The sequence below is a fragment of the Crocuta crocuta genome, unplaced genomic scaffold (assembly GCF_008692635.1).
Source record: "Crocuta crocuta isolate KB4526 unplaced genomic scaffold, BGI_CrCroc_1.0 scaffold135, whole genome shotgun sequence".
Lineage (NCBI taxonomy): Eukaryota > Metazoa > Chordata > Mammalia > Carnivora > Hyaenidae > Crocuta > Crocuta crocuta.
In genome coordinates, this window is record NW_027530503.1 from 125,907 (window position 1) to 140,058 (window position 14,152).

At 42.9% G+C, this 14,152-nt stretch overlaps 2 protein-coding genes and 1 gene segment (V, D, J or C); all 3 read right to left on the bottom strand.

Annotated features, from left to right (window-relative positions):
- Window positions 1-6,283, bottom strand: part of LOC144233800 (uncharacterized) — a 17,380-nt gene extending 11,097 nt beyond the window's left edge. The window contains exons 1-2 of the mRNA XM_077766843.1: window positions 6,176-6,283; window positions 5,619-6,074 (exon numbers count right to left, since the gene is read on the bottom strand). Of these exons, the coding sequence (XP_077622969.1) occupies window positions 5,619-6,074; window positions 6,176-6,221 (502 nt within the window). The 5' untranslated portion in view covers window positions 6,222-6,283. The remainder of the gene's footprint in view (window positions 1-5,618; window positions 6,075-6,175) is intronic.
- Window positions 6,284-6,686: 403 nt separating this feature from the next.
- On the bottom strand, window positions 6,687-11,341 carry LOC144233801 (immunoglobulin heavy variable 3-11-like). The segment is given in 4 exon segments: window positions 6,687-6,782; window positions 10,308-10,422; window positions 10,695-11,133; window positions 11,235-11,341. Coding segments are annotated over 4 exon segments (696 nt in total).
- A 404-nt stretch (window positions 11,342-11,745) lies between these two features.
- Window positions 11,746-14,152, bottom strand: part of LOC144233802 (uncharacterized) — a 58,055-nt gene continuing 55,648 nt past the window's right edge. The window contains exon 5 of the mRNA XM_077766844.1: window positions 11,746-11,841. Within this exon, the coding sequence (XP_077622970.1) occupies window positions 11,746-11,841 (96 nt within the window). The remainder of the gene's footprint in view (window positions 11,842-14,152) is intronic.

Below are 14,152 nucleotides of genomic sequence, written 5' to 3' on the forward strand. Positions count from 1 at the left end.
GAGGACACTTGTGGGGATGAGCACTGGGTGTTATATGGAAACGAACTTGACAATAAACTATTAAAAAATAAAAATAAAAAATAAATAAAAAACATGTTATATTTCTTGTTATTTATGTGTCTTTTCATCTGGTTCTACAATTACACCAGTTGGGTGGGGTCTCTTCCTTTGAGAGGTGTTACCTGAAATAGATATTATGAGACTGTATCCACACAATGATCCCCAGCACTGGGGTCATTCTTCCCCTGCTTTTGCTTATAATGTCTAGGTTGCTTGGTGTCCAGCATGCAGTTTATGATGCTGTTCATAGCTCATATACTGGGCTCTGTGGTGCTGGGTTGTTGAGTACAATGGACACTTCTTACAGATTAGTGGACTTACATCAGAATACCTATAATTAATTGTCATTTAGGGAAATGATTAGGCAAGTGCATGTGACATTCTGCCTTATGTGCATGTAAATGTACTTTTCTCCTATTATAAGTAATGTTACTATTCATAGATTTATGAGGTAGGAACAAACCATGTTCTGGAGAGACTCCACTAGGAAAATATAATTATGAAGAGGAAGCTCCAAACGTTTACAGGAAGCATGGATTTAACTTCCACTAGCATCTGTTCCCGGGGTGGAAAGAGTATTGTTGGTCTTGACTACACTCTGCTGCCCTGAGCAACCCCTCGTGACCTGAGAGGCCCCTGGTGAACTGAGCTCCCCCACAGCACAGCACAGCCCCTCTTGTGTCCCTGCAGGGAGGACGTGTCTGTGCTCACACGGTGGTCCCTCACTTTGTCCTTCGGAAAGTAATAGATGGCCATGTCCTCGGCTCTCAGGTTGTTCATCTGCAGATACAGCGTATTATTGATGTGGTCTCTGGAAATGGTGAATCATCCCTTTACAGAGCCTGGGTAGTATGTGTTACTTTCATCAGTATTAATAATATATGCGACCACTGCAGCTTCTTCCCTGGAGCCTTGCTGACCCAGTGCATGTCATTGCTACTGAAGGTGAATCCAGAGGTTGCACAGGAAAGTCTCAGGGAAACCCCAGGCTTCACCACGTCTCCCCAGACTACACCAGGTGACTGTCACACTGGACGCCTTCAGACACACGACATCCTGGTGAGGAAACTGTCACACATCCACGGTTTCTCATTCATATCCACTCACATCCTTGGTGTCTCTTCTTCACCATGTATTATGTTTTAAAAGAACAACAAGTAAAATCCAGTCAAGCATAAATCAATCGTGAGATGTCTGTTCTGTCCTGATTACGGTATGGGAACACCTGAGAATCCCAGGGCTGGGGCTCCTCTCCCAGCTACAGGATTGAAAGTTGGCTGGTTTATACAGCAGAGGGAAGGCCCTATTTGCATGTACTTGACAATATAACTAATACTCGAAATAGAATCCTTAGATGGGCAGTGAACCAGAGCAAGTGTGAGGAATCTGGAATAGTTTGGTACCATGATATATTTCAGAAAATGGTGATGAATCTTGTGATTTTTTTGCTGTGGTGAATATTAAATCCCATTACATTCCTTATTTTCTCATATGTACCCAAACATGTAAGGTAGGACTCAATTTACCACCATTGTAGAGGTGAACAGATACACACTGCAGCAGAGAAGGAGTGTGTGAGTGTCCCACAGATCAAGTGAGAGCAGCCTCGATTCTGGACTGTGCTCCCCACCATGGGACCCACTTCTCTCTGGAACCAATAGCAGGAGAGATTGGGCATACCCAGTGAGGTTCGCAGGTTCCTGACCTTCTAGAAATCCCAGTGGAGTGACTGTAGTGTAAAGATCTTTTCTGTCACAGGGAATTGGAGATATTGAGAAACCTTGAGACAGATTCACAGAGGTGATGGAGATGCTAGGGATTTCCAACAACCACAAGGGACCATATACATATGATGTGTCAATAGACGTGAATGGATCGCTCAATAGAGCAAAAAATCCTTGATTGAATGATGTGGAACACCAGTCAGTGGAGGATGGAGGTAACCCTACTTACTGGACTCTGGGTTGTAAGACCAGAACTCATGGCCGCCCTCAAATATGACTTGATGTGCTCAAGCGACAAGGCACAGGAGGCCCCTAACCTGACTTATCAGGAGAAGTTCCTGCCATTTTTGTGGTGCCCTCACGCCTTTCAGGCCAGCAATAATCCCTCTTGATTGTGGCCAATAATTCTTTTAATATATTGTTGGATTTGATTTGTTACTATTTTTTGAGAATTGTTACATCCATTTTCATCAGGGGTATTGGCCTGTAATTCCTTTTTTAGTGGGGTCTCTGCCTGGTTGAGAGTCATGATAATACTGGTCTCATAGAACAAATTTGGAATTTTTCTTTCCATTTGAATTTTTGAAACAGTTTGAAAAGAATAGGTATTAACTATTCTTTAAATATTTGGTAAACTTACCTTGTGAAGCCATCTATCTGGCTTTGGTCTTTTGTTTCTTGGGAGATTTTTATTTTTATTTTTTATTTTTTTTCTAAATAGTTATTTTTTAATTTTTTATTTATTTTTTATTTTTACAAATGGTTCATTGTCAAGTTGGTTTCCATATAGCACCGAGTGCTAATCCCCACAAGTGCCCTCCTCCATGCACATCTCCCCCCTCACCCCCCCAAATCCATCAGTCCTCAGTTTGTTCTCATGATTCAATAGTCTCTCACGGTTTGCCTCCTTCCCTCTCCCCAACTATTTTTACCCTTCTTCTCCCTCATGGTCCTGTGTTAGCTTCCTCCAAATCCACTTATATGTGCAAAGATATGGTTTCTGTCCTTCTCTGCCTAATTTATTCGTTCAGCATAACACTCTCTAGTTCCATCCATGTTGCTACTAATGGCAAGATTTCATTGTTTCTCACTGCCATGTAGTATTCCATTGTATAAATATACCACATTTTTCAATCCATTCATCAGCGGATGGACACTTAGGCTCTTTCCATGTTTTGGGTATTGTTGAGAGTGCTATTATGAACTATAGGAAACTTATGAAGGAAATTGAGGAAGACAGAAGGAAATGGAAAAAGATTCCATGCTCATGGGTTGAAGAATAAATACTGTTAAAATGTCATTAGTACCCAAAGCAGTCTACCCATTCAATGCAATCCCAATCATAATTACACCAGCATTCTTCTCAAAACTAGAACAAATTATCCTAAAATTTGTATGGAGCCACAAAAGACCCCGAATACAACAAAACGGGAGGCACCACCATCCCAGAGTTTAGCCTCTACTACAAAGCTATAGTCATCAAGAGAGAATGGTATTGGCACAAAAACAGATACAGAGACCAATGGAATGGAATAGAGAACTCAAAATTGGATCCACAAATGTATGGCAAACTAATCTTTGACAAAGCGTGGAAGAGCCTCCAATGGAAAAAAGACAGCCTCTTTTACAGACAGTGCTGGGAGAACTGGACAGCAACATGCAGAAGAATGAACCTAGATCATTTTCTCACACCATACACAAAAATAAACTCAAAATGGATAAAGGACCTGAATGTGAGACAGGAAACCATCAAAACCCTAGAAGAGAAAGCAGGAAAAAACCTTGTCCTCAACTACAGCAATTTTTAAAAAGTGTTTATGTCAAGTTGGTTTCCATATAACACCCAGTGCTCATCCCCACTAGTTCCCTCCTCCATGCCCATCAAACACCATCCTCTCCCCACCCACCTCCATAAGCCTTCAAGTTGTTTTTGGCATTCATGAGTCTCTCATGGTTTGCCTCCCTCCCTCTCCCCGACTATTTTCCCCCTTCTTCTCCCCTAGAGTCGTCTTTTAATAGAATCCACTGTACAAATGTCTTACAACAACATAACTGAGCATAACCTGCTCACTATGCACAGCAAAACTGGAGACAAGAGTTCCAAAAACTGAATTCAATGAAAAATACCTGATGTCGACTGCTGTTGGTGAGAATTTAGTGGTAACGCAGGGAAATGAGAGACTGCGAGAGTCTGTACACCTGAGACTCCTTCTCCAGGTTCACCTGGGTGAGTCCACACAACCTGAGCACAGTCACAAGGAAGCAGGTGTGTTAGATTAGTAACAGATTTAGCCATCCGGGAATGTCTGAGATACACACACAGAATGACTGACAACAGAAGAAGAACCCAAATTGGATGTGCTTCTCTTGAGAACGACCCTCCCAAAGAGCTTCATGCTCAGGGTGGCGGTGGTCCTGACCTCCTGTATCCATGGGGCACAATTTCACCAAAGGGACCAAGGTATGATTTCAGGTGTACCCTCTTGGGATGTCACGAAAATGTATGGACGCCGAGAGTAGAAGGGCACTTCCTGTGTCCCCTCTGAGGTTGGGGTCAGTGCTGGTTTCACGCAGGATACCGCACTCCCTGTCCATCAGAGCCTCACGTCCCTCATGTCACCGCACCCCGCTTCCTGGACAGAGAGGAAATAGCGAGGCACAGGAAGAAACGCAGAGGATTTACCCAGGTTTGTGTTGTAAACACATCCTTGCCCCGTATTGAACAATCCCCTGTTTTCCTGTTACATGTTAATAGGCGGTTGTTGTGTGTGAATTCATGAGGGTGGAGTATGTTATATTCCATTTTAACATCTCAAGTAGTGCATACGAGGTTGTGGTCCAAGAGACCAGGGAAGGTATTGCAGGAGAAATGACAAAGGATCATCTCTCAAAGCAGATGGTGGATCACTGTGTGTGGGGGGACTTTCTGGAAAATACCTCCTAAGGAATCAAGATGCAGATGCACAAGGACGGTGAGTATCACCATCTATGAAACAAGGGACATTGTATTGTGAGTGCATTCGGGACCCTGGCAAGGAGATATTGTCCTGGAATTTGCATGGACATGATTGAAATCACACCACCCTTATGAGAGCAAGGCAGAGAGACATTCATTGTTCCTCAAGGAAAAACCACTTGATGTCTGTGGTAAGATTCTCCCTGCTGGATTTTGAGGAAATAACATATCATGACCAGAAATTCAAGATGTGCAATTGAGCCTCAGAAGGACACACAGCTCTGATGACATTTTGTGTCAGATCCAGTTTAACTGATTTCACACTTCTGAAATGATGAAACCCATGAACGTTTCTTGCTCTCATATTTCTCTCTCTCTCTCTCACCCTCACCCCACGTGTGTGTTTGTGTGTGTGTGTGTGAACTTCAGGTTCCCCATCACACCATGCCCTGGTGTGGGTCCACGTGGTTTCCCATGAGTTCAACTAATATTGGTGCAGTGAACATACTTCCCACAATGAGCCCACCAGGAGTCTGTCTTCTCTAGATGAAGATATCCGGTGCCTCTGCAGCTTCGTGTCCACCATGCACTGTATGCTGCTTCTAGCGAGCTTGCACACTGAGCTGGGCGGGCGTGTAAGAAACAGTGAGTGCAACAGGGAATCTTGTAATGCTTTTTTGATATTCTTCAAGATATGTGATATAAATTCATTTCTAGTGGGAAGGATTAAGCTAGTGCCAACACCTCTGTCTTCTGTGCATGTTCGTATACGTTTCCTATTTCAAGTATCTCATTCAGAGACTGAAAGTTAAGCACAAAATCATGTGTTCATAAGGGCTCCCTGGGGAAAACTACTCTATGGGGAGGAAGCCCCAGACCCTGACAGGAAACCTGCCTGTAACCTCCATCTGTCCCTGCTCCTGGGAATATAAACCAGAAGTGTGCAGAGTGTGCGCCCCCTGGTGGTGCTGATCCCCTTCTCCAGGGAGGTTTGTGTCTGGGCTCACACTGATGACTCCTCACTGTGTCTCTCACACAGAAATACGTGGCCATGTCTTCGACTCTCAGGTTGTTCATCTGTAGATCCACTGTGTTCTTGGCGTTGTCTCTGGAGATGGTGAATCGGCCCTTCACGGAGTCTGCATAGCTTGTGCTACTTCTACTACTATAAATGTATGCAACCCACTCCAGCCCCTTCCCTGGAGCCTGGCGGACCCAGTACATTTCGTAGCTACTGATGGTGAATCCGGAGGCTGCACAGGAGAGTCTCAGGGACCCTCCAGGCTTCACCAGGCCTCCCCCAGACTCCACCAGTTGCACCTCACACTGCACACCTGCAGACAGAAGACATCCTGGTCAGGAAACTGTCACACATCTAGTGTTTCTCACTCATATCCATTCACATACTCAGTGTCTCTTGTTCACCTTGAATTACCTTTTAAAACAGCAACAAGGAAAGCCCAGCGAAGCACAAACTCCATGGTGAGATGTCTGCGTTCTGTCCTGGTCACAGAATGGGAACACCTAGGGCTCCTGGGCTGGGGCTCCTCTCCCCGCTGCAGGGTCAGGGCTGGGCCGGTTTAATCAGCACAGCGAGGGTCTGATTTGCATGTCCTCTGCATATATAAGCAGCTATGTATTCAGTCGTTGCAAAGAGGGCAGTGACCTGAGCAGATGTAAATCTCTTTAATTTGGTGTATTGACAGCTTTTGGAAAAATAAAATTTGTTATTATCAATTTCCAGAGATCACACTTTTGCTTTATATGTTACTTTGGTTTTACGTTTGCTCACTACTCGTGGGGTATAGGTGTCATCATATCCTACAAGGTGTTGTGAGCCTACAACCAAATTGTAGAGGCTGGTGAGATGTCCAAGTGCACTTATGTGGAGAGAGTGAGCCCAGGATCTGGGCCGGTGCTCCTCCCTACAGGACCTACGACCTCCCTCAGTCCACCTGCAGGCCTGAGCGGCCGGGCTCCTGAGGAATGTGGAACACTTTCTGTAATGGGTCCATGATGATTTTGCTTGCTCTGGAGTTGACCTTAAATAGAGAGAAAATCAGGGTAAGTGCAGGTGTATTTTTAAGTCTTTAACATGTGACATCGCTGTGTCCCTACTGTGTATCTCTGTGTTTATTTGTAAGAGCTTTGATGAATGTACCTGACATAGAGTGAGGTGCACATGCCGAGTGTGTGATATGATGGAACACTGATGTGAGTCAACGTGATCAGACTGAACACATAATTCCCATTAAATCTCTTATAGTTCCCCTGGAAGTCTTCCTTCCTAGTTCCTTTCTTCACCCTGTCCCCACGGAACTATTAACCTGTCTCATGTTTCTCAGGTTTTTTTAGGTTTAGAGAATGTGTACCTGTGTAATTATATGATATGAACTCTTATTTGTAGGGCTTATTCTGCTCAGCATAAATCCTTGTCAATACAACCATGTTGCAGGTTGTAGCAGGAGCCATTGGATATAATGGTTTGCGGCTTCGCAAGAATTAATGTCACCAAGTGTTATGTATGAAGTGGCTTCATTTTCTCAGAATTGCTGCCACTGTCTGGTATTTCAATAAATTTTCTTCTCAGCCTTGTTATGTAGATGTGAAATTTAGAGAATTTGTGATTAATATGCTTTCCACAACAACCCACCTGAAGAAGAGGCTTCATTGATATACATCAGTGTAGGAGTTTTTCCTGTTCTGGTAAGTTGTTTTTACTATTATATGTTTATAGAGGCTTAATTTACAAATTGGGAATTAGGAGATGAGTACTGGGTGGTATGTGGAAACTAATTGGACAATAAACTATTTGTAAAAAAAATAAATAAAAATTAAAAAAATAAATTTTTGGTTAAAACTGAACTTGGGCATATGTACTTAAAATAATAATAAAGCACTTCCAAAGTGCTTTAAAAAATAAAAAAATAAAAATTAAAAATTGGGAATAGAAATAAAACACAATTAAGACTNTGTTCTCATGATTCAATAGTCTCTCACGGTTTGCCTCCTTCCCTCTCCCCAACTATTTTTACCCTTCTTCTCCCTCATGGTCCTGTGTTAGCTTCCTCCAAATCCACTTATATGTGCAAAGATATGGTTTCTGTCCTTCTCTGCCTAATTTATTCGTTCAGCATAACACTCTCTAGTTCCATCCATGTTGCTACTAATGGCAAGATTTCATTGTTTCTCACTGCCATGTAGTATTCCATTGTATAAATATACCACATTTTTCAATCCATTCATCAGCGGATGGACACTTAGGCTCTTTCCATGTTTTGGGTATTGTTGAGAGTGCTATTATGAACTATAGGAAACTTATGAAGGAAATTGAGGAAGACAGAAGGAAATGGAAAAAGATTCCATGCTCATGGGTTGAAGAATAAATACTGTTAAAATGTCATTAGTACCCAAAGCAGTCTACCCATTCAATGCAATCCCAATCATAATTACACCAGCATTCTTCTCAAAACTAGAACAAATTATCCTAAAATTTGTATGGAGCCACAAAAGACCCCGAATACAACAAAACGGGAGGCACCACCATCCCAGAGTTTAGCCTCTACTACAAAGCTATAGTCATCAAGAGAGAATGGTATTGGCACAAAAACAGATACAGAGACCAATGGAATGGAATAGAGAACTCAAAATTGGATCCACAAATGTATGGCAAACTAATCTTTGACAAAGCGTGGAAGAGCCTCCAATGGAAAAAAGACAGCCTCTTTTACAGACAGTGCTGGGAGAACTGGACAGCAACATGCAGAAGAATGAAACTAGATCATTTTCTCACACCATACACAAAAATAAACTCAAAATGGATAAAGGACCTGAATGTGAGACAGGAAACCATCAAAACCCTAGAAGAGAAAGCAGGAAAAAACCTTGTCCTCAACTACAGCAATTTTTAAAAAGTGTTTATGTCAAGTTGGTTTCCATATAACACCCAGTGCTCATCCCCACTAGTTCCCTCCTCCATGCCCATCAAACACCATCCTCTCCCCACCCACCTCCATAAGCCTTCAAGTTGTTTTTGGCATTCATGAGTCTCTCATGGTTTGCCTCCCTCCCTCTCCCCGACTATTTTCCCCCTTCTTCTCCCCTAGAGTCGTCTTTTAATAGAATCCACTGTACAAATGTCTTACAACAACATAACTGAGCATAACCTGCTCACTATGCACAGCAAAACTGGAGACAAGAGTTCCAAAAACTGAATTCAATGAAAAATACCTGATGTCGACTGCTGTTGGTGAGAATTTAGTGGTAACGCAGGGAAATGAGAGACTGCGAGAGTCTGTACACCTGAGACTCCTTCTCCAGGTTCACCTGGGTGAGTCCACACAACCTGAGCACAGTCACAAGGAAGCAGGTGTGTTAGATTAGTAACAGATTTAGCCATCCGGGAATGTCTGAGATACACACACAGAATGACTGACAACAGAAGAAGAACCCAAATTGGATGTGCTTCTCTTGAGAACGACCCTCCCAAAGAGCTTCATGCTCAGGGTGGCGGTGGTCCTGACCTCCTGTATCCATGGGGCACAATTTCACCAAAGGGACCAAGGTATGATTTCAGGTGTACCCTCTTGGGATGTCACGAAAATGTATGGACGCCGAGAGTAGAAGGGCACTTCCTGTGTCCCCTCTGAGGTTGGGGTCAGTGCTGGTTTCACGCAGGATACCGCACTCCCTGTCCATCAGAGCCTCACGTCCCTCATGTCACCGCACCCCGCTTCCTGGACAGAGAGGAAATAGCGAGGCACAGGAAGAAACGCAGAGGATTTACCCAGGTTTGTGTTGTAAACACATCCTTGCCCCGTATTGAACAATCCCCTGTTTTCCTGTTACATGTTAATAGGCGGTTGTTGTGTGTGAATTCATGAGGGTGGAGTATGTTATATTCCATTTTAACATCTCAAGTAGTGCATACGAGGTTGTGGTCCAAGAGACCAGGGAAGGTATTGCAGGAGAAATGACAAAGGATCATCTCTCAAAGCAGATGGTGGATCACTGTGTGTGGGGGGACTTTCTGGAAAATACCTCCTAAGGAATCAAGATGCAGATGCACAAGGACGGTGAGTATCACCATCTATGAAACAAGGGACATTGTATTGTGAGTGCATTCGGGACCCTGGCAAGGAGATATTGTCCTGGAATTTGCATGGACATGATTGAAATCACACCACCCTTATGAGAGCAAGGCAGAGAGACATTCATTGTTCCTCAAGGAAAAACCACTTGATGTCTGTGGTAAGATTCTCCCTGCTGGATTTTGAGGAAATAACATATCATGACCAGAAATTCAAGATGTGCAATTGAGCCTCAGAAGGACACACAGCTCTGATGACATTTTGTGTCAGATCCAGTTTAACTGATTTCACACTTCTGAAATGATGAAACCCATGAACGTTTCTTGCTCTCATATTTCTCTCTCTCTCTCTCACCCTCACCCCACGTGTGTGTTTGTGTGTGTGTGTGTGAACTTCAGGTTCCCCATCACACCATGCCCTGGTGTGGGTCCACGTGGTTTCCCATGAGTTCAACTAATATTGGTGCAGTGAACATACTTCCCACAATGAGCCCACCAGGAGTCTGTCTTCTCTAGATGAAGATATCCGGTGCCTCTGCAGCTTCGTGTCCACCATGCACTGTATGCTGCTTCTAGCGAGCTTGCACACTGAGCTGGGCGGGCGTGTAAGAAACAGTGAGTGCAACAGGGAATCTTGTAATGCTTTTTTGATATTCTTCAAGATATGTGATATAAATTCATTTCTAGTGGGAAGGATTAAGCTAGTGCCAACACCTCTGTCTTCTGTGCATGTTCGTATACGTTTCCTATTTCAAGTATCTCATTCAGAGACTGAAAGTTAAGCACAAAATCATGTGTTCATAAGGGCTCCCTGGGGAAAACTACTCTATGGGGAGGAAGCCCCAGACCCTGACAGGAAACCTGCCTGTAACCTCCATCTGTCCCTGCTCCTGGGAATATAAACCAGAAGTGTGCAGAGTGTGCGCCCCCTGGTGGTGCTGATCCCCTTCTCCAGGGAGGTTTGTGTCTGGGCTCACACTGATGACTCCTCACTGTGTCTCTCACACAGAAATACGTGGCCATGTCTTCGACTCTCAGGTTGTTCATCTGTAGATCCACTGTGTTCTTGGCGTTGTCTCTGGAGATGGTGAATCGGCCCTTCACGGAGTCTGCATAGCTTGTGCTACTTCTACTACTATAAATGTATGCAACCCACTCCAGCCCCTTCCCTGGAGCCTGGCGGACCCAGTACATTTCGTAGCTACTGATGGTGAATCCGGAGGCTGCACAGGAGAGTCTCAGGGACCCTCCAGGCTTCACCAGGCCTCCCCCAGACTCCACCAGTTGCACCTCACACTGCACACCTGCAGACAGAAGACATCCTGGTCAGGAAACTGTCACACATCTAGTGTTTCTCACTCATATCCATTCACATACTCAGTGTCTCTTGTTCACCTTGAATTACCTTTTAAAACAGCAACAAGGAAAGCCCAGCGAAGCACAAACTCCATGGTGAGATGTCTGCGTTCTGTCCTGGTCACAGAATGGGAACACCTAGGGCTCCTGGGCTGGGGCTCCTCTCCCCGCTGCAGGGTCAGGGCTGGGCCGGTTTAATCAGCACAGCGAGGGTCTGATTTGCATGTCCTCTGCATATATAAGCAGCTATGTATTCAGTCGTTGCAAAGAGGGCAGTGACCTGAGCAGATGTAAATCTCTTTAATTTGGTGTATTGACAGCTTTTGGAAAAATAAAATTTGTTATTATCAATTTCCAGAGATCACACTTTTGCTTTATATGTTACTTTGGTTTTACGTTTGCTCACTACTCGTGGGGTATAGGTGTCATCATATCCTACAAGGTGTTGTGAGCCTACAACCAAATTGTAGAGGCTGGTGAGATGTCCAAGTGCACTTATGTGGAGAGAGTGAGCCCAGGATCTGGGCCGGTGCTCCTCCCTACAGGACCTACGACCTCCCTCAGTCCACCTGCAGGCCTGAGCGGCCGGGCTCCTGAGGAATGTGGAACACTTTCTGTAATGGGTCCATGATGATTTTGCTTGCTCTGGAGTTGACCTTAAATAGAGAGAAAATCAGGGTAAGTGCAGGTGTATTTTTAAGTCTTTAACATGTGACATCGCTGTGTCCCTACTGTGTATCTCTGTGTTTATTTGTAAGAGCTTTGATGAATGTACCTGACATAGAGTGAGGTGCACATGCCGAGTGTGTGATATGATGGAACACTGATGTGAGTCAACGTGATCAGACTGAACACATAATTCCCATTAAATCTCTTATAGTTCCCCTGGAAGTCTTCCTTCCTAGTTCCTTTCTTCACCCTGTCCCCACGGAACTATTAACCTGTCTCATGTTTCTCAGGTTTTTTTAGGTTTAGAGAATGTGTACCTGTGTAATTATATGATATGAACTCTTATTTGTAGGGCTTATTCTGCTCAGCATAAATCCTTGTCAATACAACCATGTTGCAGGTTGTAGCAGGAGCCATTGGATATAATGGTTTGCGGCTTCGCAAGAATTAATGTCACCAAGTGTTATGTATGAAGTGGCTTCATTTTCTCAGAATTGCTGCCACTGTCTGGTATTTCAATAAATTTTCTTCTCAGCCTTGTTATGTAGATGTGAAATTTAGAGAATTTGTGATTAATATGCTTTCCACAACAACCCACCTGAAGAAGAGGCTTCATTGATATACATCAGTGTAGGAGTTTTTCCTGTTCTGGTAAGTTGTTTTTACTATTATATGTTTATAGAGGCTTAATTTACAAATTGGGAATTAGGAGATGAGTACTGGGTGGTATGTGGAAACTAATTGGACAATAAACTATTTGTAAAAAAAATAAATAAAAATTAAAAAAATAAATTTTTGGTTAAAACTGAACTTGGGCATATGTACTTAAAATAATAATAAAGCACTTCCAAAGTGCTTTAAAAAATAAAAAAATAAAAATTAAAAATTGGGAATAGAAATAAAACACAATTAAGACTTGGAATTTTTTCTGAAGATGATCATAAGTATTGGTGGTAGTGAGGTGAAGAAAGTTTTTTTTTATGTTGTTGAATAGTTTATTTATTTTTTTAATTTAATTTAATTTAATTTAATTTTATATTTTTTTACAAATAGTTTATTGTCAAATTAGTTTCCACATAACACTCAGTGCTCATCCCCACCAGTGCCCTCCTCCATGCCCATCCCNTGTAGGAGGGTGCCCGTTTCTCCACATCCTCGCCAGCATCTAGAGTTCTCTGATTTGCTCATTTTAGCCACTCTGACTGGTGTGAGGTGGTATCTCAGTGTGGTTTTGATTTGTATTTCCCTGATGAGGAGGGATGCTGAACATCGTTTCATGTGTCTGTTGGCAATCTGGATTCCTCTTTGTTGAAGTGTCTGTTCATATCTTCTGCCCATTTATTCACTGGGATGTTTGTTATTCTGGTGTGGAGTTTGGTGAGTTCCTTATAGATTTTGGATATTAACCCTTTGTCAGAGATGTCATTTGCAACTATCTTTTCCCATTCCGTTGTTTGCAGCAATAGCACTGCTAGGCTTCTATGATGTTTAAGTAGGTTCCTTCTATCCCAACTTTCTCTAGAGTCTTTAATAAGAAGGGGTGCTGTATCTTGTCAACTGCTTTTTCTGCATCTATTGACAGGATCATATGGTTTTTATCTTTTCTTTTATTGATGTGATGTATCACATTGATTGATTTGCGAATGTTGAACCAGCCCTGTAACCCAGGAATGAATCCCACTTGATCTTGGTGGATAATTCTTTTTAATGTGCTGTTGAATTCGATTTGCAAGGAATTTGTTGAGGATATTTGCATCAGTATTCATCAAGGATATTGGCCTGTAGTTCTCTTTTTTTGCTGGGTCTCTGTCTGGCTTGGGAATCAGAGTGATGCTGGCTTCATAAAATGAGTCTGGGAGTTATCCTTCACTTTCTATTTATTGGATTAGCTTGAGAAGAATGGGTATTAATTCTGTTTTAAACACCTGGTAGAATTCCCCGGGGAAGCCGTCTGGTCCTGGGCTCTTATTTTTTGGGAGATTTTTGTTCACTGATTCGAGTTCCTCACTAGTTATGGGTCTGTTCAGATTTTCTACCTCTTCCCGTGTGAATTTTGGTAGTGGGTGTGCCTTTAGGAATTTCTTCTAAGTTGTCCAATTTGTTGGCATATAGTTTTTCATAGTATTCCCTGATCATTGCCTGTATTTCTGAGGGGTTGGTTGTAATGAGTCCATTTTCATTCATAATTTTGTCTATTTGGGTGCTCTCTCTTTTCTTTTTGATTAGTCTGGCTAGAGGTTTGTCAATTTTGTTTACTTTTTCAAAAAACCAACTCTTGGTTTCATTGATCTGTTCAAT